The following is a 27,660-nucleotide window of genomic DNA, read 5'->3' as shown; positions in this document are numbered from 1 at the left end:
AAGATCCCCTGGAGAAGGATATGGCAACCCACTCCAGTACTCTCGCCTGGAAAATCCCATGGACGGAGGAGCGAGGTAGGCTACAGTCCATGGGGTTGCAAAGAGTCAGCCACGACTGAGCGACTTCACTTTCACTTTTTCACTTTCATACTGGAAGCTAGACACATCAATCCCCCCAAAATTCAGAATGCTACCTGTGTCTAAAGATAGTTTGGGGTAGCAGAACAGTGAGAGATTAATAACAATAGCCCAACAAATGTATTTTAATGTATTTAAACAAAAAGCAAATATGAGAAAATTTACAAAGAAATAATTCCCAGATAGGGGAGAGCCAAGGTAAACCAGACAACACAACTGAAATCCTCAGAAATAAAAGACACAGTTGTCCATTAAGTCAGTACTTTTCTATTTGCCAAACATGTAAGCATGTTGCTATGCCTTCGTTTAACTCCAGGACAACTCTTAAGAGGCAAGTTCTATCATCTCTATTTTACAAATGAGGTGACTAATTGCTCTGAAAAATAAGCATACTTGTCCAAAGTCACACAGCTAACAAGCGAGACTAGGATTCAATCCCAAGTTTATCTGATGCCAAAGTTTAATCACTGATCTTTCCTATTTCTTTGGTAAATCTCATCATCCTTAAAAGAGGCAGGAAACCTTACAGACTTCTAGTAAGCGCTACCACTTCAGGAGATCAGGAGTCTAAGGGTTGGCACAATACTGGAATCTAATTTCCACATGCTTTTCTGTTACCAGCTGTTCGGCAAAAATGACGCCCAACAAACCTTAATATTAAAAGGGCTGATATGCTTGACTTGAGAAACTGCAAGGAAAGGAAATTCAAACTTCAGTCTATTAATAAGCCTTTGTGGGAGAACTGAAGAATGGTGAGAGAGCTAGCTTTAGTTGAAGTAGACATTTCAGGGCTACCCCTCAGAAAGAAACCAGGCCAACAGCAGGACAGAAAAATTTTTTAATACTTGATTTTTCCCATTACAAAGAAAGAGCTAATGGCAAGGCTACTAAGAATGAAAAACTCAAGGCTAGTGAGTAATAATTAAAAACTCAATCAATCCATGAATGCTACATATACCACTAAAATCTACACAGAATTAAATGTTTTTAAATAAAATATAAAAGGGATCTCTCATTCAATTAAAACATTTTTTTCTAAGGTCATGTAGTTCTAGAAATAATCGTTAAAGTGTATTACTTGTACAAGTCATACTGATACAAAATAAGGTTGAATAAATCTTACACTAATTCTTACCTTCATTCTTTGCATCTGTTCTCTATTAAATGCATTTTGCTTCTTCAGTGACTGATACTTGACTTTCATGCTGATAAGCTGACGTTCCATTGCTGCCCTTCGATCCTCCACCTAGAAAATATAACATGTTTAATTATGCTTTTATTAAGTGAAATGCCAATTAATCAATGGAATATTTTTATGTACCTCTGCAAACAAGGAATTGCCTTTACTGTTGGGGTCCAAGGCTTGCTGGAGGGCCTGGTCTAGCTGCACCTGAAGGTCCTGATTCACTACACGAGCTTTCTAAATTCAAAAGAGAAAACAATTCAGCTACTTGACATAAGATTAGCAAGAAAACAACTTATATAAATTGGAAAAGATGGTATTACTATAATCACAATACCTCTAAGGCATCATAGTAAGAAACCGCTTCTTTCTCTCGCTCTTCTTTTTCTCCTTTAAGCCGGTCTACTTGGCGCATTAAATTAGCATTAAGAAGCTCGAGTTGTTCTTGTCTGTACTGTAGTTCATTCACTTCTTCTTGGAGCGTGGTCTATTATACAGGAATGAAAAAAGAAGAAACTCTTGAATAATCCTTCAGTTAGCAGCTGTCAGTTTATCTATGAGCAGAGGTTAACACTCAAAACTAAAACTAATAACTACTCAAAGATTATTACAGTGCATAATAAAGAAAACAGCAAAATTCTGTAAAGCAATTATCCTTCAATAAAAAATAAATTCAAAAAAACTCAAAAAAAATTTTTTTTAATTATTTTTTTAAAAAGTGATCAAAAAAAGACTCCAGAGACTGTTTCTTTTCTATGAATTTAAAACTTTCATTTTTAAGTTAATTTTAGCTTACAATGAAAAAAATTATATACATATATCAACTTCCACTGTATGGATCACAGCAAACTCTGGAAAGGGGTACCAGACCACCTTACCTGCCTCCTGAGAAACCTGCATGCAGGTCAAGAAGCAGTAATTAGAACTAGACATGGAACAATAGATGGGTTTAAAATTTCAAAATTACTAAGTCACGGCTGTATATTGTCACACTGCTTATTTAACTTATATGCAGAGTACACCATTTGAAATGCCAGGCTGAATGAGTCACAAGCTGGAATCAAGATTGCCGGAAAAATATCAACAACTTCAGATATGCAGATGATACCACTCTAATGGCAGAAAGTGAAGAGGAACTGAAGCACCCCCTTTGATAAAGGTGAAAAAGGAGATTGAAAAAGTTGGCTTAAAACTTAACATTCAAAAAAACGAAAATCATGGCATCTGGTCCCATCACTTCATGGCAAATAGATGGGGAAAATGTGGAAATAGTGGCAGATTTTCTTCGGCTGCAAAATCACTGCAGACGGTGACTGCAGCCATGAAATTAAAAGATGCTTGCCCCTTGGAAGGAAAGCTATGACAAACCGAAACAGCATATTAAAAAGCAGAGACATTACTTTGCCAACAGAGGTCCATACGATCGAAGCTATGGGTTTTCCAGTAGTCATGTACAGATATGAGAGTTGGACCATAAGGAAGGCTGAGTGCCGAAAAATTGATTCATTTGAACTGTGGTGTTGGAGAAGACTCTTGAGAGTCCTTTGGACCGCAAGGAGATCAAACCAGTCAATCCTAAAGGAGATCATTGGAAGAACTGAAGCTGAAGCTCCAATACTTTGCACACCTGACACAAAGAGCCAACTCACTGGAAAAGACCTTGATGCTGGGAAAGATTGAGGGCAGGAGGAGAAGGGAGTGACAGAGAATGAGACAGATGGGTGGCATTACTGACTCAATGGACATGAGTTTGAGAAAACTTTGGGAGATAGTGAAGGACAGGTGTTAAATGGTCAGGAAGGACAAAAAGGACAAAAGGACAGGAAATTAAATGGTCTTGTTTAGGCTTCAGAGACAAAGCAGAGCAGGCCTCTGACCTTGCTTCTAGCCTGCCTGGACACTACCCTGACTGTGAGTGACTGCCTGCTGTGAGCGCAAGACTTGCAGCACTACAGATAAGATGGGGAAGAATTTTGAGACTGTGGAGACCTTGGAGGGGCCCTGGCCAACCAAGCCCCAGGCATAACAACACTCCAAGTTTTACAAGACAAAACAAACAGCATTAACATGAAACCAGGCTTGCAATTTGGTCAGACTGATGATTATACCAGTTTTCGTCCTGGGATTATAGGCGGGAACCCTGAACTGCAATTTTTTGAAGTCTAACCCAAGTAGTGGACATGCTGCCTGGGACCTTGGGACAATTGGGACTCCAGATGTGCTCTGACACGGGATTTCTCAGCACCGTTTGAATCTGGATGTTGGTCAAAACCCAATTTGGTGACGTATCCTCTGTTCTATTTCCCTTTTCTTTTAATGTTACTATATTGAAAGTAAGCTAGATAATTCTCTAATAAATATTTGTATTATTTGTATAGAACAAGTGGCTTAGTTTGTTAACAAATCCTTTGAACCTGAGACTAAAGTGAAAACTTTCGGCAAAACAATAGGGTGCTGCCGTTCATGGGGTCGCAACAGTCAGACATGACTGAGCAGCTGAACAACAAATCACCTTCTGCAGGACCAACTTTTATATTGGGCTTTTATGACACAAACTAGGATTAGAATAAATGTCTAAATTCTTCCAGAGGTTCCATTAATCTAAAAGTAAAGTCTGCCTTACATAATCATGTAACTTAAAGCTTTACTTTAATTGAAGGAATCCATTTAAAAACTTATTTTTTAATTAGATCAAAGTTAGGCCAAAAATTATTTCAGTCTTAAAAGTAGCTCATAAGGATTATTACAAAAACATGAAAAATATACAGCCAGAACAAGGAGAAAACTCCATAATACACATGCCATAAAAATTACCTTCACATTTTCCATTTCGGTCAGCTCAATTTGAAGAGTCAGTGTCTCTGAAGACACACTTTCATGTACACGTTCAGACATTTGCATTTCCTTTGATTTACTAGAAAGGAGTTTCTCCTGATGATCCACTTTGTGCTTCAGCTGCTTTTCACTTAGCCGAGCTTCATCTAACTCAGCTTTCAGTGTTTCTAACTAAAAAAAGAAAAAAAAGAAAAAGTAAAAGGTCATCAGAACATACAATTGCAGTACAAAGTGTTCTGGTACCTGCAGGACAACTATTTTGGAAGGCAATCACACTAAACAAAATTATTTAACCCCTTTTCCAAAAATGTCACATTGCTTCAGTCTTGGAAAACTAATACAGGCATACCTTGTCTTACTGCGTTTTGCTTAATTGTACCTCCCAGACACTACATTTTTTTCAGACATGGAAAGCTGGTGGCAATCCTGAGCCAAGCAAGTCTGCCAAGCAAGTTTGTCCAATAGCATTTGCTCACTTCTTGTTTCTGTGCCATATTTTGGTGATTCTCACAATCTTTCAAACTTTTTTCATTATTTTATTTGTTATAATGATCTGTGATCAGTGATCTTTGATGTTACTGTTGTAAATGCTTTGGGGCATCACAAACCACACACTCCTGTAAGAGGGTGAGTTGAATTGACAAACTGATAAATTGATGGAGCTGACTGCTCCACTGAACAGTCGTTCCCCTCTCTCTTCCTCTCCTAGGGTCTTTCTATTCCAAAACACAACGATATGAAATTAGGCCAATTGCTAACCCTACAATGGCCTCTGAGTGTTCACACCTCTGACTTTAAATCAAAAACTAGAAATGATCATGCTTAGTGACGGAAGGCTTATTGAGAGCTAACAGGCCGAAAGCTAGGCCTCTTGTGTCAGTTAACCAAGTCGTGAACTGAGAGGAAATGTTCTTCAAGGAAGTTAGAACTGCTACTCTAGTGGACACACAAATGACAAGGAAGCTGAAGAGTTTAGTGCTGATAAGGAGAAAATTTTAGATGTCTAGATAGCAGATCAAACCAGACACAACATTCCCTTAAGCCAAAGTCGAATACAAACTATCTTCAATTTTATGATGGTTGAGAGGCAGGTGGAAGGTGCCGAAGAAAATTTTGACGCTAACAGAGATTGGTTCATGAAGTTTAAGAAAAGAAGTTGCAGCCAATGCTCATTGACCATTCTGAAACCCCTAGGGCCCTTAAAAATTACATTTAATCTGCTCTGCTTGTGCTCTATAAATGGGACAACACCTGGCTGACAGCACATCTCTTTACAACATGGTTTACTGAATATTCAAAGTCTACTATTGAGACCTACTGCTCAGAAAAAAGATTCCTTTCAAAATATCACTGCTCACTCAGAGTGCACCTGGTCACCAAAGTGAGATGTGGGAGATTCAGGTTGTTTTTGTGCCTGGTAACACAAGATCCACTCTGCAGCCCACAGGATCAAGGAGTAATTTTTGACTATTAATTCTTACTACTTAACTGCTGTAACTTCATGATAAAATGCTAATAGATGAGGAGTTGCGTCTTATGGATGAGCAAAGAGAGTGGTTCTGAGATGGAATTCACCCTTGGTGAAGATGCTGTGAAGACTGCTGAAATGGCAACAAGGACTTAGAACAGGACATAAACTTAGTTGACAACGTAGTGACAGAGTTTGAGACTGGGCCTCCCGGGTGGCACCAGTGGTGAAGAGTCCACCTGCCAATGCAGGAGAGGGAAGAGGCGTGGGTGGGTTTGATTCCTGAATTGGGAAGGTCCCCTGGAGGAGGAAATGGCAACCAACTCCAGTATTCTTGCCTGGGAAATCCCATGGACAGAGGAGCCTAGCAGGCTATAGTCCATGTGGTCTGAGGCATAAAGGTTGGACACCACTGAGCATCTGAGCAGCAGCAGCAGAGTTTGAGACAATTGGGTCCAATTTTGAAATAAGTTCTATTGTGGATAAAATGCTACCAAACAGCTTTGATGCTACAGAGATACTGCTCGTGAAAGGAAGAGTCAATTGATACTGTTGACTTATTTTAAGAAATTGCCACAGCCAACCCAACCTTCAGCAACCACTGCCCTGATCAGTCAGCAGCCATCAACACAGATGAAAAAAAAAGATGACTTTAAAAGACCACTTTGGAAACTAAAAAATTCATGTGACTCACTTTACTGCAGTGGTCTAGAACTTTCCCTGCAGTATCTCAGAGGTATGCCTATATGTGTCACATCCTCCTTACAGGAGGAGGATGAAGCTTTAGGGTCAGGTCGAGGTTTAACCTGTCTCACATTCCTCAAATGTAAGACTATAAATGATTCTACCTGCGTTATTGTGTGGCTCTCAACCGAGATTAGGTGGGTAAAACATTCAGTACCACATCTAACATTCACTAAATGGTTTGTTAATAAAAGTCTTTTACTTGATGTCCAGGGTTACCATTATCATCTATATTGAATTACACTGAATAGGGTCTCAACATTCCTAGAATATATACTGATATTTGCTTACTATTTAAAAAATAAAGAGACTTCTATTTTGATTTCTTTTCCCCTTTCAATTTTATCATGTAAAATAAAAATTTCACCTGATTGATGTATGTTGAAATGTGTATATCCTTCTGAAAAACATCTGAATAACCCAAACTTATTCTATGATGAGATGACTGCTGCTGCTGCTGCTAAGTCGCCTCAGTCGTGTCCGACTCTGTGCGACCCCGGAGACGGCAGCTCACCAGGCTCCCCTGTCCCTGGGATTCTCCAGGCAAGAACACTGGAGTGGGTTGCCATTTCCTTCTCCAATGCATGAAAGTGAAAAGTGAAAGTGAAGTCACTCAGTTGTGTCCGACTCTTAGCAACCCCGTGGACTGGGGTTTCCTATTTGGCCAAAGCTACGTATCTTTTAACAGGCAGTGACGTCCCTTGTTTTATAAGCACACAACTAATCCTTACACATCATCAGAGGAGGTCTGGACTCCTGGCCATGTTGCCACCGTGTGAAAAATGAATGGCATGACAGCGATAAAGGAAACAGGCTACCTGGACAGTCGTGCAGAGATGATGGTGAGCTGGACTACGGAGTAGCGGATACAGATATTTTGTAGCTCAAGTTCTTAAGAGCTTGTTGATGGACTAATGTGAGAAATAAGTGAAAGAAAGATGGCAAGTAAAACTCCTAATTATTGGTACAAGTAATCTGAGAACACAAGAAGACTGAAAATATTTTTTGAATGATTTAGTCTTTACCAAAAAGCCATCTCTATAACTGGCCTTACTTTAGACTCAATATTTCCTACATTACTTTTTTGTTTAGGTATTGAAAGTTATTGCTAAACTGAAAATATCCATGAGGAAGAAAAAAAGCATCCATATCAGTTATTGGTGTCTCAACCTGCGTAGCTTCAGACAAGCTGGATTATTATTTGTCAGAGTGGTAAGCAAGATGATTCTAAGTATTGCATGAAAGCATATTTTGATAGTTATATTTTATTGCATATTAGGAAAAAAATAACCAGCTCAAACATAATATATTTCATTGATATTGTTACTCAAAATTAGAGAACATTTAAAAGAGAGTCAATTTAATGAGAATTAACTAACCAGCACAGGTGGTACAGATACATAAAAATCTTAAATGATGCTACACGAAACACAGTGAAGCAGGCTTTGACATGAGAACCAAATTTTGACTGATAGTCTCTAGCTCTATAATCTTGTCCAACTTTACTCAATCTGTTTAAACATTGGTTTTCTCATGTTATATGGAGATAATAATGGTACCTCCCTTAAGGAGTTGTGTATGAACTAGATCATATGTATCAGTTTATCTTCAATAAACAAACTGTAAAATATATATTTTATAGTTATAAAATATACAACTCTAATGTACATTAATTTACCAAAAACTATTGGTTTCTTTGCGGAATTATAAAGTGTACCACCAGCTGCAGTGAAGGCTAGGAAACTAGTCTTTCTGAAAAGGGGTCGGTATCCTAAACACTCTAAAGGAGGCCATGCTGATCAGAGCTAAAACTCCTTAACAAATACTCAGTTGCTAAAATTAAATAATTCAATTTAACTACTAAAATGTTATTTAAACAAACCACTAAGGTAACTACTGTTTCTCAGTGTTTCTGCTCCTCATATTAAGATAATGGAACCCCTCATCTCAGCTGTTTTGCACAGATGGTAGTAAGAAAGTCTTTCATCATCTAAAGTTTACAAATGGTTGCATGAGCGTGAAATACTTCTGTTTCAAAACACAGATGCCCAAACCTTTTTCTTCAGTTCATTCACTTCCTGCCCATGGCTTCTGCTCAGTGTTTCTTCTAATTGCTCCAGATGCATTTTCTGTTGTTGTTTAATAGTTTCACATTCAGAGCTCAAACTTTCTAACATTCGACTCTTGAGCTCAACTTCTCTCTGAAGAGTGTATTTTTCTTGTTCGTAGCTCTGAAAACAGATTCAATTATAATTCAGTTACATAAAAATAACTTAAAGCCATCACACATAAGCAGTTTTCATCTTTGAATCATTCCTGTTTCACACATTTGCTGCTTTCTAAGTAACAACCACATGTTCAATCTGGAATAACTATAGCTAGTATTAATGTAAAAAAAACCCTGAGAGGTGATTTGAGACTAAATTAAAGTTCATGCTGGGCATATGGTAATTGCTTCTACGTCCTGTCAAAGAAGTAAAAAGTGATCTATGGCTGTCAAGTCAAGTAGTCTCTGCTAGGAAGAAAAAAAAAATTAATAGCACTTAAGTTTATTTAGTAAGAATTATTTGGTTTGATAATAATATTCTCTACTTGTAGCTCTAAGTAAAATGAAGAAAAGGTCATTAGTTCAAACCTCAACAAGCTTTAAAAAAAAATAAGATAAAATTAGGTTTAAAAGGAAAAAATTAACAATAAGGGTGGTCATTAGTTTTTTTAACTGCTATGTTTAAATTTGGAGATCAAAGTTTAAATACATTACTGAGCATTTTCTAAGTAAAACTGATTTATTCATTCTTTTAATAAAAGCATGTCAGATATTAGGGATGCAGCTGTGAGCAAGAGACAAAAAATTCCTCTCTCTCATGTCATGTCTCTCATGAGAGTGGGGGACAAATAACTCAGAAAGAGGCAAGAGCTCCTGTGGAGCCCGTAAGGCAGGACTAGTATAGCTAAGAACAAGGGAAAGTAATTCATAAGATGAGGTCAAACGTTGAAAGCGGTTAGACTACATGGAAATCTACAAACCCAGGTAGGGAACTCAGTTTTTGTCGTAAATAAAACGGAAAGCTGCTCCGTGCTCTCAGCAGAGCTGTGACATGACCTTTTATATGCTCCTCAATGACCATCTGGCTGACATGTAAAGAGTGAACGGTGTGAATGGCAATCTGGGAGACAGGAAACCTAATCAGGAGGCTATGATAACAGTCCAGGGGAGAGATGATGGTGGTCTGAACAAGAGCAGCAGATGTTCTGTAGGTCAAGTTTTTAGAGCTTACTAGTGGATTAAATATGAGAAATATGGACAGAAAGATATTGAGTAAAACTTGTAGATGTTTGGCTCAAGTAACTGGATAAATGTTTTTATAGTTACTAAGTAAGGTAAAGAATTCTGCAAGAGCATGTTTGGTTAGTGGGCAAGGAATCAACTATTCTGTTTATGTTAAGTCTGAGATGACCATTAGTGGGCAACGGACTACAAAAGTCTAGACTTAGGACAGAACTAAGGAGTTGGTGTAGCATCAAGACAAACCAAAGTCTAAAATTCAATATGAAGTAAAGAAAAAGAACATATTTTTCAAACTCAGAACACAGAGTCAGAAAAAAAAAAATATTAGAGATTCATTTAGTTCATTTCCCTGTAGATGGGTGGGAATTAGACCTAAAATTTTCAGAAAACAAAAATATTAAATTAGTAATATTAATGACTGCTGGACAACAGCAATCTTCAGTGGCTAAGCACAAACTGGTGAACAGGAGTCTAGTGTCCTACCTCAGTCAGGGTCATCATTTCATTGCGGCATTTATCCAGTTGATTCTGCAGTTCATTCTGGCTCTCCACTAGTTGTAAACCATACTGTGCAGCTTTCCGTCGCTCTTCTTCAGTCTCTTTGAGTTTGCATCGAAGATCTGCTATTACATCTGACTCCATGATTTTTTTCCTGTCTACTGTAAATAGAAGAAATAAAAGTATCTAAACTTAAACAAAAAACTTCATGTCACTAATAAAAGATACAAATGTGTTGTGTGTGTATGTATACATTCAATATCACTGCCACATGAAAACACAGTATTAAAGATTTTCTCTTTGACTTTTAAATGGTCAAATTTGCATTACTGTTATAAGAGTAAGGTCTGACTACTTTGTTACCCAATTTGAGAACAAATGAAATAGAACAAAAAGAAAAAAAAAGATGAATACAATTTAATTTTGCTTCTAAGGAATGCAGTATTAGAAAACTATTCAGTTGTTGTGTGCTAAGCTTCCTTAAATGCTACGGTAGGATGATCTCATAATTATATCACTATACAGGTAACCAAGTTAAGAGAACAGTAAAAGAAATCAACAAACTTTATAGTAGCATATCTTCTACTTAACTATAAAAAGGTACCTCTGAATAAGATTGATAAGGTAAGGACTAGCATGTCCACAAGTGTTCACAACAGTGTTAACTTCCTGAACACATTAAATCTGCCACATTAAATGTACTTTATTGAAAACAGACTCATTAGCATTTTGCTAGTTATTCATAAGAACACACGCAAAACAGACACCATGTTTAGAGTAATTAAAGAACAACCTCATTCTAGAGTTTCAAGCAAAGACTTAAACATTTAATATAGAGCTCAACTTCACTCATCATCCTTCCCCACTGGTTCCAGGCTCCTCAGTTCAGTTCAGTTCAGTCGCTCAGTCGTGTCTGACTCGCGACCCCCTGAATCGCAGCATTCCAGGTCTCCCTGTCCATCACCAACACCCGGAGTTCACTCAGACTCACGTCCATCGAGTCAGTGATGCCATCCAGCCATCTCATCCTCTGTCGCCACCTTTTCCTCCTGCCCCCAATCCCTCCCAGCATCAGAGTCGTTTCCAATGAGTCAACTCTTCACATGAGGTGGCCAAAGTACTGGAGTTTCAGCTTCCGAATCATTCCTTCCAAAGAAATCCCAGGGCTGATCTCCTTCAGAATGGACTGGTTGGATCTCCTTGCAGTCCAAGGGACTCTCAGGAGTACTCTCCAACACCACAGTTCAAAAGCATCAATTCTTCGGTGCTCAGCTTTCTTCACAATCCAACTCTCACATCCATACATGACCAATGGAAAAATCATAGCCTTGACTAGACGGACCTTTGTTCGTAATGTCTCTACTTTTCAATATGCTATGTAGGTTGGTCATAAATTTTCTCCCAAGGAGTAAGCGTCTTTTAATTTCATGGCTGCAGTCACCATCTGCAGTGATTTTGGAGCCCAACAAAATAAAGTCTGACACTGTTTCCACTGTTTCCCCATCTATTTCCCATGAAGTGATGGGACCAGATGCCATGATCTTCGTTTTCTGAATGCTGAGCTTTAAGCCAACTTTTTCACTCTCCTCTTTCACCTTCATCAAGAGGCTTTTTAGTTCCTCTTCACTTTCTACCATAAGGGTGGTATCATCTGCATATCTGAGGTTATTGATATTTCTCCTGGCAATCTTGATTCCAGCTTGTGCTTCTTCCGCTCCAGTGTTTCTCATGATGTACTCTGCATATAAGTTAAATAAGCAGGGTGACAATATACAGCCTTGACGTACTCCTTTTCCTATTTGGAACCAGTCTGTTGTTCCATGTCCAGTTCTAACTGTTGCTTCCTGATCTGCATACAGGTTTCTCAGAAGGCAGGTCAGGTGGTCTGGTACTCCCATCTCTTTCAGAATTTTCCACAGTTTATTGTAATCCACACAGTCAAAGGCTTTGACATAGTCAATAAAGCAGAAATAGATGTTTTTCTGGAGCTCTCTTGCTTTTTTGATGATCCAGCAGATGTTGGCAATTTGATCTCTGGTTCCTCTGCCTTTTCTAAAACCAGCTTGAACATCTGGAAGTTCACGGTTCATGTATTGCTGAAGCCTGGCTTGGAGAATTTTGAGTGTTACTTTACTAGCGTGTGAGATGAGTGCAATTGTGCAGTAGTTTGAGCATTCTTTGGCATTTCCTTTCTTTGGGACTGGAATGAAAACTGACCTTTTCCAGTCCTGTAGCCACTGCTGAGTTTTCCAAATTTGCTGACATATTGTGTGCAGCACTTTCACAGCATCATCTTTCAGGATTTGAAATAGCTCACCTGGAATTCCACACCTCCACTAGCTTTGTTCATAGTGATGCTTTCTAAGGCCCACTTGACTTCACATTCCAGGATGTCTGGCTCTAGGTGAGTGATCATACCATCGTGATTATCTTGGTCATGAAGATCTTTTTTGTACAATTCTTCTGTGTATTCTTGCCACCTCTTCTGAATATCTTCTGCTTCTGTTAGGTCCATATCATTTCTGTCCTTTATTGAGCCCATCTTTGCATGAAATGTTCCCTTGGTATCTCTAATTTTCTTGAAGAGATCTCTAGTCTACCCCATTCTGTTGTTTTCCTCTATTTCTTTGCATTAATCGCTGAGGAAGGCTTTCTTATCTCTTCTTGCTATTCTTTGGAACTCTGCATTCAAATGCTTATATCTTTCCTTTTCTTCTTTGCTTTTTGCTTCTCTTCTTTTCACAGCTATTTGCAAGGCCTCCCCAGACAGCCATTTTGCTTTTATGCATTTCTTTTCCATGGGGATGGCCTTGATCCCTGTCTCCTGTACAGTGTCACGAACCTCAGTCCATAGTTCATCAGGCAATCTATCCGATCTAGTCCCTTAAATCTATTTCTCACTTCCACTGTATAATCATAAGGGATTTAGGTCATACCTGAATGGTCTAGTGGTTTTCCCTACTTTCTTCAATTTAAGTCTGAATTTGGCAATAAGGAGTTAATGATCTGAGCCACAGTCAACTCCCAGTCTTGTTTTTGCTGACTGTATAGAGCTTCTCCATCTTTGGCTGCAAAGAATATAATCAATCTGATTTCAGTGTTGACCATCTGGTGATGTCCATGTGTAGAGTCTTCTCTTGTGTTGTTGGAAGAGGGTGTCTGTTATGACCAGTGCATTCTCTTGGCAAAACTCTCTTAGCCTTTGCCCTGCTTCATTCTGTACTCCAAGGCCAAATTTGCCTGTTACTCCAGGTGTTTCTTGACTTCCTACTTTTGCATTCCAGTCCCCTATAATGAAAAGGGCATCTTTTTGGGGTGTTAGTTCTAAAAGGTCTTGTAGATCTTCATAGAACCGTTCAACTTCAGCTTCTTCAGCGTTACTGGTTGGGGCATAGGCTTGGATTACTGTGATATTGAATGGTTTGCCTTGGAAACGAACAGAGATCATTCTGTCGTTTTTGAGATTGCATCCAAGTACTGCATTTTGGACTCTTCTGTTGACCATGATGGCCACTTCATTTCTTCTAAGGGATTCCTGCCCACAGTAGTAGATATAATGGTCATCTGAGTTAAATTCACCCATTCCAGTCCATTTTAGTTCGCTGATTCCTAGAATGTTGACGTTCACTCTTGCCATCTCCTGTTTGACCACTTCCAATTTGCCTTGATTCAGGCCATTGTAAACAAAAACTTTGGCTTCTACTCTGGGTGAAATGGGAAGTCACTGCAAAGTTTGGAGTAGAGACAGATACGTTTAAAAGGATCATTTTGGCTGATACGCTGAATAGTTGGGAGGGAAGCAAGTTGAAAGCAGAAAGATCAGGTGAGATGGCCAGTCCTACCAGAGTGGCTGCCACAGAAGGTGATGAGATTTAACACATATTCTGAAGGCAGAACCAAAATGATTTTCTGACAAATGGAATGTGGGATGTATGAAAGAGAATTTTAAAAGGCCTCCAAAGCTTCTGGCTGAGCAACTAGTAGAACAGATTTGCCAATAACTTTTAGTTGAATGAAGCCCAGACTGCTAAAGCTGGCATTATAGTTTTATAATATGGCTTCAGCTTGACTTTTTAACCCTTTAACCCTCTACTCCCCAATAGAAATTCTCCAGTATAGCTCTTTTTATACCCTTCTTAGGTCATGCTAATTGGTAAATTGCCTTCTGCTCTCCTCTAAATCCATCATTCAATATCTGGCTCAAGTTGGTCTCTTCTGTCATTTCTCCCGCCTTTACCTCCCCAGAAATTATGGTTGTTCCACTCTTGACACTTGTTATGTGTATTAAGAGACTGAGTACTTCACCTTTTTTTATGTTTATATGTCCTAACTACAAGAATATAAATAATGTTAGACAGAAACAATATAACATGAGCACTAACACAGTTTTTCTTAAATCTCCCACAGTTCATCTATAGTTCTGTGTTGTCCATGCTCAGTAATTCACAATGTTACCTGAATTAATATGGAGACATGTCAGGGGCTCGGAGAAGGCAATAGCACCCCACTCCAGTACTCTTGCCTGGAAAATCCCATGGATGGAGGAGCCTGGTAGGCTCCAGTCCATGGGATCGCTAAGAGTTGAACACAACTGAGCGACTTCACTTTCACTTTTCACTTTCATTCATTGGAGAAGGAAATGGCAATCCACTCCAGTGTTCTTGCCTGGAGAATCCCAGGGACGGGGAAGCCTGGTGGGCTGCTGTCTATGGGGTCACACAGAATCGGACACGACTGAAGTGACTTAGCAGCAGGATAAATTTTTTAGTTCTGTGTTCATCAAAGTACAAGCATAATTAAAGAGAAGAGGACAAAGGATGGAGCCCTGTTATGAGGTGGAAAAGAAGACAGCAAAGGATACTCAAGCACGATCAGTGAGCTAGGAGGAAAAGGAAGAGCATGTGCTGTCTTAGAACTCAATAAACAAACATGTATTAAGGAGGTAGATGATAAACTGCACCAAATGCTAAATCAAATAAGGTGAACACTGAGAACTGGCCATTGGATTTAAATTCACGGAGGTCAACTTAGAAGATGACCCAAAGAATAGTTTTGATGGGGAGACTGGGGCAAAAGCCTGACTGGAATTAATTGGAGAGAATGGTAGAACAGTGGATAGCAAGCACAGTTTTGCTGCAAAGAGCAGATAAACGGAGCAGTAGCTGGAGATGCACTAGGGTCTTTTTTTTTTTAAGATGAAAAACTCTTTAAGAAAAAACAACAGCAAGCTTGTATAACAAAGAAGAGATCAAGCAAAGAAAAACTAATGATATAGAAGACATGGAGAACTACGGAGTAATGAATGTGCAGGGTCTGATTTCTGGACAGGTACATGAATGTTTCATCTGAATTAAAGGAAAGTAAAGTATATGGGTACAGACACAGACACTGGTAAGTATGTAGATACAGTGTTCAGAGTCTGCATGAGTGCCCTTCTGCTTCAATTTATCAGTAAATTAGGAAGGTAAACTATGAAGATGGAGGAGGAAATATAGGGTTTTAGAAGGGGGGGTAAAAAAAAAAAAAAAAGAATCCTATGTTATCCAGGACTGGCTATCACTGCTCTAAAATGCAAGACCTCTCCAAAGCTCGTACATGATGGAGCCAGCCATTAATTGTTGAGCTGTTAATAATAATTTATATTTGCTAAGGATTTACCATTTGCCAGGCAGAAGAGCTTCAAATGCACTATCAGATTTAATTCTCTTAATGGGCCTGAGCTATGTACTATTGGCATCAATATTTACTGAAGAAAATATGGGACTAGCCTCAAGATATCCCAGCCATCAATGTCCAAGACAGCCACAAAATTAGCTCTCATTCACTCTAAAGATTTGCTGGAATTCCTATTATGTGTCAGGTACTGTGCTGTTGCTGAGGATACAATGTGATCCTCAAACCAGACCATATGCCTGCCTTCTTGAATTTTACAGTCTATTACTGGAAAGATGTTAAATCAAATAACTGATAATGTAAAGTTACAAGTGTGTTAAGTGCAAGAAGGAGAGGTGTATGGTGCTATCTGAACCTATAACTCAGGGCAGCAGTCTCAATCTGGGTGGTGGCGTGGGGGCAGGGTCAGAGGGAATAAGGACAAGAAAGATTTCTCTGAGGAAGTGACTTTTCAACAGGTGTAATAAACATCTAAGAGTAACCTATCAATCTGCAGAGAAAGGTAGCCAGGGTTGAATAAAAACTATAGCTAATATGTACCAGATATCGCACTCGATGCTTTGCAAACATTATTACTGCAAACTCTGGAAAATTCTTAAAGAGATGGGAATACCAGCCCATGTGACCTGCTTCTTGAGAAATCTGTACGCAGGTCAGGAAGCAACAGTTAGAACTGGACGTGGAACAACAGACTGGTTCCAAATAGGGAAAGGAGTATGTCAAGTCTGTATATTATCACCATGCTTATTTAACTTATATGCAGAGTACATCATAGAAATGCTGGACTGGATGAAGCACAAGCTGGAATCAAGATTGCCAGGAGAAATATCAATAACCTCAGATATGCAGATGACACCACATTTATGGCAGAAAGCGAAGAAGAACTAAAGAGCCTCTTGATGAAAGGGAAAGAGGAGAGTGAAAACACTGGTTTAAAACTCAACATTCAGAAAACGAAGATCATGGCATCTGGTCCCATCACGTCATGGCAAATAGATGGGGAAACAGTGGAAACAGTGTCAGACTTTATTTTGGGGGGCTCCAAAATCACTGCAGATAGTGACTGCAGCCATGAAATTAAAAGATGCTTGCTCCTTGGAAGAAAAGTTATGACCAACCTAGACGGCATATTAAAAAGCAGTACTTTGCCAACAAAGGTCCATCTAGTCAAAGCTACGGTTTTCCAGTAGTCATGTATGGATGTGAGAGTTGGACTATAAAGAAAGCTGAGTGCTGAAGAATTGAGTCATTTGAACTGCGGTGTTGGAGAAGACCCTTGAGAGTCCCTTGGACAGCAAGGAGATCCAACCAGTCCATCCTAAAGGAAATCAGTCCTGAATATTCATTGGAAGGGCTGTTGCTGAGGCTGAAACTCCAATAGTTTGGCCATCTGATGCGAAGAACTGACTCATTTGAAAACACCCTGATGCTGGGAATGATTGAAGGCAGGAGGAGAAAGGGACGACAGAGGATGAGATTGTTGGATGGCATCCTCGACTCAATGGACATGAGTTTGAGTAAACTCCGGGAGCTGGCAATGGACAGGGAGGCCTGGTGTGCTGCAGTCCATGGGGCTGCAAAGAGTCAGACGGACTGAGTGACTGAACTGAACTGAAACATTATTTTATTGAATCCTCTCAACAACCCTATGAGATAAAAGGGTTACCCCTCCCCCCAAACCATGGACTGCAGCATGCCAGCCTGCAGGCACTCCATGGGGTCTCAAAGAGTCAGACCCTACTTGGCGACTGAACAACAACCCCTCATTTTACACAGATGCAAACTGAAAGGTTAAGTAACAGAGGCACAGAAAGGTTAAGTAACTTGCCCAGGGTTATCAGGTGGTAACACTGATAACTCAGTGGCTAAGTGAGATGGGAACAGGATTTCGTTCCATAGCCTGGTCCTCCTAACCACTTTGAAAAAAGCATGTAGCAGACAGGAAGCTCAGGGGATCAGATTGCTTGAGTTGTCACCCCACCTTCAGTACTGACTGGCAGCATCAACTTGAACAATTTCTCCAATGTCTTGTTTAGTCATCCATAAACCAAGGTCAGTTACAATAGGGTTTTTGTTTAAGATTAAACCAGCAATGGGTAAAAAGCAGCTAGAGCGGAATCCTACAGGAAACTGTCTGAGCAGCGCTGTCCAGTAGAAAAACAGTGCGAACAAGACACGTTGATTTTCAATTTTCTAGGTTCCACGTTCATTTTAAAAAGTAAATAGTGGTGAAATTCACTTTAACAATGCGTTATTTAACGCAATATATCCGAAAGATTATCATTTCAACATGTAGTCGTCATATTATCAACCAGAGTGTAGTCTTTAAAATCCAGTGTGTATTTTAATTACATTTGTAGCCTTTCTCGAATCGGACTGCCACATGTGTCATACAGCCGGCAGACATACAGCCAGCGCAGATCCAGTGTTCGTTATCCCCCAGACCCAGGCAACGGACCCGACTTTCCGTATTTACGCAGAATTCCCGGGGGCAGTCGTAGCGGCCCAGCGGAATATTAGGGTCGGCTCGGAACCTGGTCTGTAAGAGCTGAGTTCTGCCGAAGAAGCTGCTCCAGCTAAAAGCCTGGGCGGAGACCCAGGCCCCAAGTATTCCTAGGCCCTGCCCTCCTCTCCCCAGGAGCCCTTCTCTACGCCGCCCCGGCGCTTCCCCCTTCATACGCACCTCCCTCCGGGCCCCTGGCCCCTACCTTTCTCTCCTCACCCTTTTCCCTGCTGCTGCAGCTCTCCGCGCTCAGATTCCCGACGTTAACTCCACGGCGGCAGCACACAATCACCAGCCCATTCACTCACCAAGATCTCGGGTAAGCGCCAGGGCTTTTTGAATGCAATTCCCGCGAGAACTCACGTCACGCGATACTTTCCGCCCTAGCGTCGCGTTAAGGGAAAAAAGGGGAAGGAACGTCCAAGACAGTGCCACGCCCCAGCTACGGCGGCTTTGGCGCAGGCTCAAACGTAGCTCTGTGTCGCGTCAGCCTTACTCACGGTTGGTTTTCTGGATGTTTTGGGGGTTTTTTGGTCTTCGTTTTCCCTAGAGACAGTGCTTTCTGGAGGGATAGTGTCACTCGAAGGCGAGGCGGCGGGGGAATTCCCTCGTGTGCTGGCTTAACGGCCCGTTGGCCGGTGTGCATCCTGAAGGCTATGCCCTGTGGTACCTATTTTAGGGCTCCAGAAATTTCAGTGAGTGTGACACTGCCTAAAAGCATCATAGACAGAATCACAGTTAGGTTTATAAAACAGAGTGCCAGTTAATTTTACACAGATTATCACATTTAAGCCCGCCAACAGCCTTATGAGGTGGGTGCGTGCTAATCGACTCAGTCGTGTAAGACTCTGCGACTCTATGAACTGTATAGCACATCAGGCTCTTCTGTCCATGGGATGCTCCAGGCAAGAATACTGGAGTGGGTTGCCAGTGCCCTCCTCCAGGGGATCTTCCCGACCCAGGGATGGAACCCGGTCTCTTCTGTCTCCTGCATTGGCCGCCAGGTTCTTTCCCTCTAGCGCCACCTGGGAAGCCCTATGAGGTTCTACAGAGGAAAACAAGTCCCAAGAAGAAAGATACCTTAGACAAGTGGTAGGACTAGAATTTGAATTAATGCAGCCTGCTGTGCTGCTGGAGAAGACTCCCGAGAGTCCCTTGGGCAGCAAGGAGATCAAACCAGTCAATCTTAAGGGAAATCAACCTTGAATACTCATTGGAAGGACAGTTACTGAAGCTGAAGCTCCAGTAGTTTTTGGTCACCTGAGGTGAACAGCCGACTCATTTGACAAGTCCCTGATGCTAGGAAAGATAGAAGGCGGGAGGATGAGATGGCTGGATGGCATTACCAATGCAATGGGCCTGAACTTGGGCAAACTGCAGGAGGTGGTGAGGAACAGGAGGGCCTGGTGGGCTGCGGTCCTTGGGGTCGCAAACAGACATGACTGGGCGACTGAACAAGTCTGCTAAAGTCCAAGCTCTTGCGTGTGTCTTTAAACAATTATTTTATATTTTTTAAACCTGATGCCTATTCAAAATTTTAAGCAATCAGGAATAATAATAGCCAACATTTATTGAGCACTTCTGAATCCATTAGCAACCGTAGTACAGATCAAGTTATGCTTTTGAGCCCATTTTTTTTCTTGCTTACTCGAGGACTTGGCCATATGTGCTTTCTTCTTCATCATCAGTTTTTTCCCCCTCTGTTGGATCTTCCCTATCAACAAGTAAACATGCTGTAATGACTTCCATCTGAAAAATAATGCTAACCTTCCTTGACCTCGTTGGGCTTCCCTGGTGTTTCACTGATAAATAATCTGTCTGCCAAGCAGGAGACCTGGGTTCAGTCCCTGGGTTGGGAGGATTCCCCTGGAAAATGAGATGAAAATCCATTCCAGTATTCTTGCCTGGGAAAGCCCATGGACAGAGGAGCCTGGTGGGCTACAGTCCATGGGGTCGCAAAGAGTCAGACACAACTGAGCCACTAAACAAGGAACAAGTCGAGCTCAGTCAGCTTACCACCTCATTATTTGCTTCCCTTGGTAAAATTCCTGGGGAAAAAAGCCTACACTCATTATCTTAATTTTCTTATTCTTTGTTCTTTTTTTTTTTTCCCCCCACTTTAGGTTTTGGTCTCACCACTCCAGTGAAATGGCTCTTCTCAACATGACCAGTGAGTACTATCTTGCAAAATCCATTTTTCAGCCCTCACTCAACAATTGACAGTTGATAGCTCTCCCTGAGTCTTCTTAGGTGTTGGGATGCCACACCTCCCTGCTTTTCCCTTCTCAATTTCCTTTGCAGGCTTCTATTTGTGACTGAGATAGGCTGCACTAAGTTAAGGATTGATCTGGGTTCAAAGACTGACAACAGTGATACCTTTGTGTTGCTCACAGTATAGCCTAGCAAATGCACTTGGGGCCTGAATTAGCCAGATACTCCTTCATTTGTCATCACCCCCCAAGTTCTTGAATAAATGAAACCTGATTTTCCTTTTCATTTGACAAAGATTTTTCAACTCAGAACTCGGGAAGATACCATTCTAACCTGGTCCAATCATGACTGGCTGAAATTAGGTAGTCTATAATGTATCTGAACTTCATTTTTCTCCTTAGTTACATGAATACATAGGCCTATGTTTCATTCATGTCTCTTTCAAATTTAATATTTTGGAAATATTTTAAACTTTTATTTATTATTTTTTACTGGAGTATCATTGCTTTACAGTGTTGTGTTAGTCTTTACTGTATGCCAACATAAATTAGCTACATGTATGCCAAAGCCTTTGACGGTGTGGATCACAATAAACTGTGGAAAATTCTGAAAGAGATGGGAATACCTGACCACCTGACCTGCCTTGTGAGAAATCTGTATGCAGGTCAGGAAGCAACAGTTAAAACTGAACATGGAACAACAGACTGGTTCCAAATAGGAAAAGGAGTACGTCAAGGCTGTATATTGTCACCCTGCTTATTTAACTTATATGCAGAGTACATCATGAGAAACACTGGAGTGGAAGAAGCACAAGCTGGAATCGAGATTGCCGGGAGAAATAGCAATAACCTCAGATATGCAGATGATACCACCCTTATGGCAGAAAGTGAAGAGGAACTAGAAAGCCTCTTGATGAAAGTGAAAGAGGAGAGTGAAAAAGTTGGCTTAAAGCTCAACATTCAGAAAACGAAGATCATGGCGTCTGGTCTCAACACTTCATGGGAAATAGATGGGGAAACAGTGGAAACAGTGTCAGACTTTATTTTGGGGGGCTCCAAAATCACTGCAGATGGTGATTGCAGCCATGAAATTAAAAGACGCTTACTCCTTGGAAGAAAAGTTGTGACCAACCTAGATAGCATATTGAAAAGCAGAGACATTACTTTGCCAACAAAGGTCCGTCTAGTCAAGGCTATGGTTTTTCCAGTGATCATGCATGGATGTGAGAGTTGGACTGTGAAGAAAGCTGAGTGCCGAAGAATTGATGCATTTGAACTGTGGTGTTGGAGAAGACTCTTGAGAGTCCCTTGGGACTGCAAGGAGATCCAACCAGTCCATCCTAAAGGAGATCAATCCTGGGTGTTCATTGAAAGGACTGATGCTGAAACTGAAACTCCAATACTTTGGCCACCTCATGTGAAGAGTTGACTCATTGGAAAAGACCCTGATGCTGGGAGGGATTGGGGGCAGGAGGAGAAGGGGACAACAGAGGATGAGATGGCTGGATGGCATCACCGACTAGATGGACATGAGTATGAGTGAACTCCGGGAGTTGGTGATGGACAGGGAGGCCTGGCGTGCTGCAGTTCTTGGGGTTGCAAAGAGTCGGACACGACTGAGGGACTGAACTGAACTGAACTGATACATATACTCCCTCATTCTTGAACCTCCCTCCCACACCCTCTAGGTCATCACAGAACACCAAGCTGAGCTCCCTGTGCTTTTCAGTAGCTATCTATTTTACACATGGTAGTGTATATCTCAGTCCTACTCTCCCAGTTCATCCCTGTGTCCACATGTCCCTTAGTGACCATAACGTGTTAGGCAAAATGCAAGGAATTTAGAGATATGGTAATTGCCACTCGACTCTGGGAGATTCTCACAATGTAGTAGGGGATTAAATAAAAACAAACTCAAATAACCATCGGGCTATGTATGAATGTCATGTCAATGGTATATACCCTACACTAAAGATGTGTGAAGGGAGAGGTCAGTTTTCTTATGGTGTCCCTTTAATGTTTCACCGTGCAGGTGGCGCTTGAGTAGGGCCTTGAAAAACAGCTGAGCTAAGTGAAGAGAAAAACACTCTAGGGAAGTAGGCAGCATTAGTAAAATCATAGATGCTACCAATATCAAAATTAAAGTCAGTTTTTAGGAGCCATCTGGATAGGGTGCTGCCTATACCATCACTGGACACTAGATGTCACAAGTGAAATGAATTCTCGATTCTCCCTGCCTGGATAATGAAGATTCAGGGTTCCAGATGCAGATCTGCCTACCCAGGTGAGGTCCACATACCATGTGCTAAATGCCAAGGGTCAGGAAAATAAATGCATTTGTCACTTTTTAGTTTACGTAATAAGAGATGGGATTTTTGCCTCCTCATGCAAAAAGTGTGAGGAGGCACGCATCAAGCATAGCAAGGGAATTTCGATGCTGGAAATCAGTCCTAATATTGCTATATTACTTATAATACTACTACTAATATTTCTAATTGTATAATTCCTAATATTATAGCTATTCAAAACTGGGAAAGACTGCTGTAGTAAACTGGCCATCATTCCTTAACTATGACTGCTTAGTAGAAAAGAGAGGACTGGTTATCAAAAATGGTGTAGAAGGGAGTTATTACATTGCACTGAAAGCTGTGTGTATTTTGACATGAACTTACTAAATGATCATGTTTGTTTTGGTGCCACAGGTGAATACTCTCTGCCCTCAAGGTACTTAGTGTTTAGTGGAAGGGGCATTTACCAAACAATAAACTATTATTCAGAGTACAACTTAAGATTTTCTTGTTCCTTCATATTATTAAGCTTTGGCCCAAGAACTAGGGGCAAAAGAAGAACAAGCCCAGGACCCCAAGACAGAGTTTTGCAAATAAGAGCTGGATCAATTTACAAAGTTCCATGACTCATAGGATGGACCAGAAGATGAAGTTTTGGAAGTTACACTTAAGGTTGTGGTCATTAACACATGGAGAATGGCTGAAGTCAAGAAAGAGGTTTAGAGAGAGTAGAGAGAGCTGTGTGCAGGACTTTGGTCATTGTTCTAATCTATGGAACAGGAGGAGACTAAGGATCCAGCAAAAGAAACAGAACACCCATCCGAAAAGATATCAGGAAATTTGAATTGTCACAGATCTCTTACGATGATTTGATATCAAAGTGAGTAATTGAACTGGGTGGTGGGTTTGACAGTTTAGTGTTAATACTGACCGTTGCAGCCTAGTCTGCAGTCTCTGTTGACTCGGCTTTGTATAGTAGCACCAGCTTCAACTCTTCATGAGCCCTACTGCTACATTCCTTTCCCCACAAATAGGTGCAGTCCTCATTCATAGCAAAGCTGCCTCATCCCAATATTGTGGACATTTATTGGTTGAATTTTTAGCATCAGTTCCCTCTTCCTGGTCCTGCCCAAAGCATTCTGATTATACTTTGGGTAAGTCATCTTTCTCTCCATTTTCAGCCATGTGGACTGTTTAAAATTGATCCTGTCCTTCAACTCTTGGGTCCCCCTGGGTATAATTGGTTCAGGGATATACATGTGACTGAATCCAAGTGGGTGAAATAACACGAGGTAATCACTGGGACTGTTGGAAAAAATTGGATTTTGTTAACCCCTTCTGTACTTAGACTTTGTAGCCTAGAGCTGCCAAGTGCGATCTTAGGTCCATGAAGCTTAAGTTGACTTGAAATGGAATCGAAAGCAGAGCTGATAGAGAAGGGAAAAAAGCTGCCTGGGTCCTACATCAAGCTTCTCTTGAAGCTAGAGATATCTTTGAACTGTTTAGTTTTTGCTCATATAGCTTCAATCTGAGTTTTCTGTTACTTGAAATATAATAATTGTTTACCAATACACTCAATAATACTTATATCTGAGACTTCCCTGGCAGTCTGTACTTCCACTGCAGGGAGTACTGGTTTGATCCCTGGTCGGGGGGCTCAGATCCCCCATGTTGTGCAGTATGGCCAAAACAAGAAAGTAAAATAATACTTATGTCCAAACTTGAATGGACTAGTCAACTTCAACCTGTCAGCTTCTAATTCTACATTTAGGAGTTTATGAGGCTAAAATTGAAAATTACTAACTTCCAAGAATAGAATCTAGTGATGGCTCCTCTGAGAAAAATGTCTTAGTTGAATCAAAAGGAAGGTTTATCCTAAATGAAGGAGAAGGCAGTGGCACCCCACTCCAGTACTCTTGCCTAGAAAATCCCATGGACGGAGGAGCCTGGTAGGCTGCAGTCCATGAGGTTGCTAAGGGTCGGATACGACTGAGTGACTTCACTTTCACTTTTCACTTTTATGCATTGGAGAAGAAAATGGCAACCCACTTCAGTGTTCTTGCCTAGAGAATCCCAGGGATGGGGGAGCCTGGTGTGCTGCTGTCTATGGGGTCGCACAGAGTCGGACACGACTGAAGCGACTTAGCAGCAGCAGCAGCAGTCTAGAGTAAAGGAAAATAAGGATCCAAACAGCTTGGAAGTAATCCCTTTCCTGGCACCACTTCACATTATCATTACATCCCTGTTAAGCTTGCTTCTTCTGATGATTTTAACACCTAAGCCAGTTAGAATTAAAATGCAGTTACGGTTTTTACTTTCCAAGAATAGTACCCACTCTAGTTAGTTCACGATATATATGCATATAAAAAAAATCTATCGTCCTGATTTTTTGCAACTATTTGTAGAACCGTAGTTTCTACTTATGACTTTCTATCTTCCAGTGTCTGTCACTTGTTCCTTTTATTTTATGACATACCTCAGCTAGTTGGAACCCTTTATCCAGCACTGTGACCCAAATCTACATTGCTGAATAAAACACTCACTAGCTATGATATATATTACTCACTGTGCTGCTAGGCCAAATTTATTTGGCCTGACTCAAAATGGGATAGTTTAAATACTGTTCTTTCTCTGAGGGCCTGAAACTGTCACACTACTTTTCTGCATGGGAAGAAGTGGTGGTTGCCTTGATGTTGTAATGCTCAATTTAATGTGTTTTATTCCTTGGGGACAACTTGGGACTGCACACAAAATACATTGACTTCACCTGCTCAGTAACAGTCACTGTGAGCTACCTCCTGCCTATTGCCACTAGGTGACAGTCTTTGAAAATATTTTGTCCTACAGGCCTTTCTGTTACAGAAATTAGATTTTGTCTGTAGATATGGTTATTGGACTGCAAGGAGATCCAACCAGTCCATCCTAAAGGAGATCAGTCCTGGGTATTTATTGGAAGGACAGATGATGAAGCTGAAACTCCAATACTTTGTCCACCTCATGCAAAGAGTTGACTCATTGGAAAAGACCCTGATGCTGGGAGGGATTGGGGCAAGAGGAGAAGGGGACGACAGAGGATGAGATGGCTGGATGGCATCACCGACTCGATGGACGTGAGTTTGGGTGTACTCCGGGAGTTGGCGATGGACAGAGAGGCCTGGCATACTGCGATTCATGGGGTTGCAGTCAGACACGACTGAGAGACTGAACTGAACTGAACTGATGGTTATTATGCTAGTTTCAGCCAGAAGATTAGCCAAATGCACATATTTATTATAACCTGTACTCTTAGTCTTTTGAGGTCATAGTTACTCCCCATCATTCTCCTACCTAGTTTACTCCATGCTGTGGACTGAATGGTGTCTCTTACAAATTCGTATGTTGAAACCCTAACCTAAACATGACTATGTTTAGAGATACCGCCTTTAGAGGTGATTATGATTAATTAAGGTCATAAGGATGAGACCCTAATCCCATAGAATTGGTAGCCTCTTATGAGAAGAGTTGGAGAAAGAGAGATGTCTCCTTTCTTTGCACCAAAGCAAAAAAGACCATAAGCTATAAACTGACAGTGAGAGAAGCATCTGAAGACTAGGGAGAGAGCCCTCACCAGGAAATGAGTGGGCCAGCACCTTAAGCTTGGACTTTCCAGCCTCCAGAACAGTGAGAAGTAAATTCTCTGTTGTTTAGGTACTTCATTATTGCAGCCCAAGCAGACTAAGATAAACACCATTTCATCTTTTTCACTAGAGAAGCCATGTGACTAATGGTTAAGAATACAATACATGTTCTTCAGTCAGCAGCTGGGTTCAGTTGCAGGCTCTGTTACTTCCTCTGATTGCCTTTAAGAAACTGCTTAGCCTCTCTAGGCCTCAGTTTCCTGGAATATAAAATGGGATAATTAAAGTGTCTAATTCAGTCATTTATTGTACAGTTTAAGTGATCTAATACTTTTTAACCTTTAGCATAAAGTCAGTAAATAGTAGCTGATATTGTCAACAGCATTATCTCAGCTCAAATGCCACTCCCTCTGTTCTGAATCTTTATCCTCAGGCATGTCCTCTATGTACAGTTTATAGCACCCTGTGCCTATCCTTTGAAACAATTATAGTAGTTTGTGGTAATTTACGTCTGCTTCCCTCACTAAAAGGTAAGTTTGCTCAGAATGGAAATGGCCAATATATGTTTTGCTCACTATGGTTTCTCCCGGCAAGTGCTTGAGACGTGCTTGTTGCTAAAGTCATGTTTGATGAATGCAATTCATTCATTTAAATGGGGAATCTATAAACTCTCTTTGAGAGATCAAAGTCAAATAACTTGTTTTAAAATTACTATTCTTAATCCTAAATGAAAAGTGCTAAAAATTTATGAATCAGTTTACATGAAACAGATTACATGTCACAGAGACAGTACACTGAATAAATAGGATACTTGATACCCTCTGAACTTTTTTATTGTTGCATTTGCCTATGATGATATGTGTCCCTCACTTGAACTAATATTTCTTCATTCAGAATTTATGTATTGATGTAATTTCTGTAATTCAAGCATTTTAAATTGTACTAGGGAACTTGGCATATAAAATAACCCTATTGGAGAGGCCTGTAAAGCAAAGACTCCTTGGTTAAAGTAAATGTTCACTTTTGTGTAAATCGAGACTCTCATGTGTTGTTTCCTTAAAGGAAAAGCTACTCTCGACGAACTTAAAGTTTTAAAACTCATGTTTTCCTAATATTTTATTATGTCCCAGACAGGTTTATCTATTTCCTGCAAAATACGTCTGGCACATGCTGTCCTATTACCTTTTCCTTAATAGAAAATATTAAAAGGAGTG

The 27,660-nt window shown here is 40.6% G+C and overlaps 1 protein-coding gene and 1 long non-coding RNA gene across 5 annotated transcripts in view; one reads left to right on the top strand and one right to left on the bottom strand.

The window, feature by feature from the left end:
- Positions 1–18,692, bottom strand: part of SPDL1 (spindle apparatus coiled-coil protein 1) — a 33,097-nt gene extending 14,405 nt beyond the window's left edge. For 2 of the 4 annotated variants that reach the window (XM_019983145.2, XM_019983142.2), the window contains exons 1-7: positions 18,537–18,692; positions 10,141–10,316; positions 8,423–8,599; positions 4,136–4,327; positions 1,659–1,808; positions 1,460–1,558; positions 1,274–1,384 (exon numbers count right to left, since the gene is read on the bottom strand). In XM_019983145.2, coding sequence (XP_019838704.2) covers positions 1,274–1,384; positions 1,460–1,558; positions 1,659–1,808; positions 4,136–4,327; positions 8,423–8,599; positions 10,141–10,299 — 888 coding nt within the window. In that variant the 5' untranslated portion in view covers positions 10,300–10,316; positions 18,537–18,692. The remainder of the gene's footprint in view (positions 1–1,273; positions 1,385–1,459; positions 1,559–1,658; positions 1,809–4,135; positions 4,328–8,422; positions 8,600–10,140; positions 10,317–18,536) is intronic. The other 2 variants (XM_019983143.2, XM_019983144.2) reach the window with 2 other exon arrangements.
- A 40-nt stretch (positions 18,693–18,732) lies between these two features.
- The window catches only part of LOC139177972 (uncharacterized), a 269,642-nt gene continuing 260,714 nt past the window's right edge, over positions 18,733–27,660 (top strand). Inside the window, exons 1-2 of the long non-coding RNA XR_011562380.1 lie at positions 18,733–18,832; positions 20,455–20,501. This is a non-coding gene — a long non-coding RNA (uncharacterized lncRNA). The remainder of the gene's footprint in view (positions 18,833–20,454; positions 20,502–27,660) is intronic.

Source organism: Bos indicus, chromosome 20 (genome assembly GCF_029378745.1).
Source record: "Bos indicus isolate NIAB-ARS_2022 breed Sahiwal x Tharparkar chromosome 20, NIAB-ARS_B.indTharparkar_mat_pri_1.0, whole genome shotgun sequence".
NCBI lineage: Eukaryota > Metazoa > Chordata > Mammalia > Artiodactyla > Bovidae > Bos > Bos indicus.
This window is presented reverse-complemented; position numbering and strand designations above follow the sequence as displayed.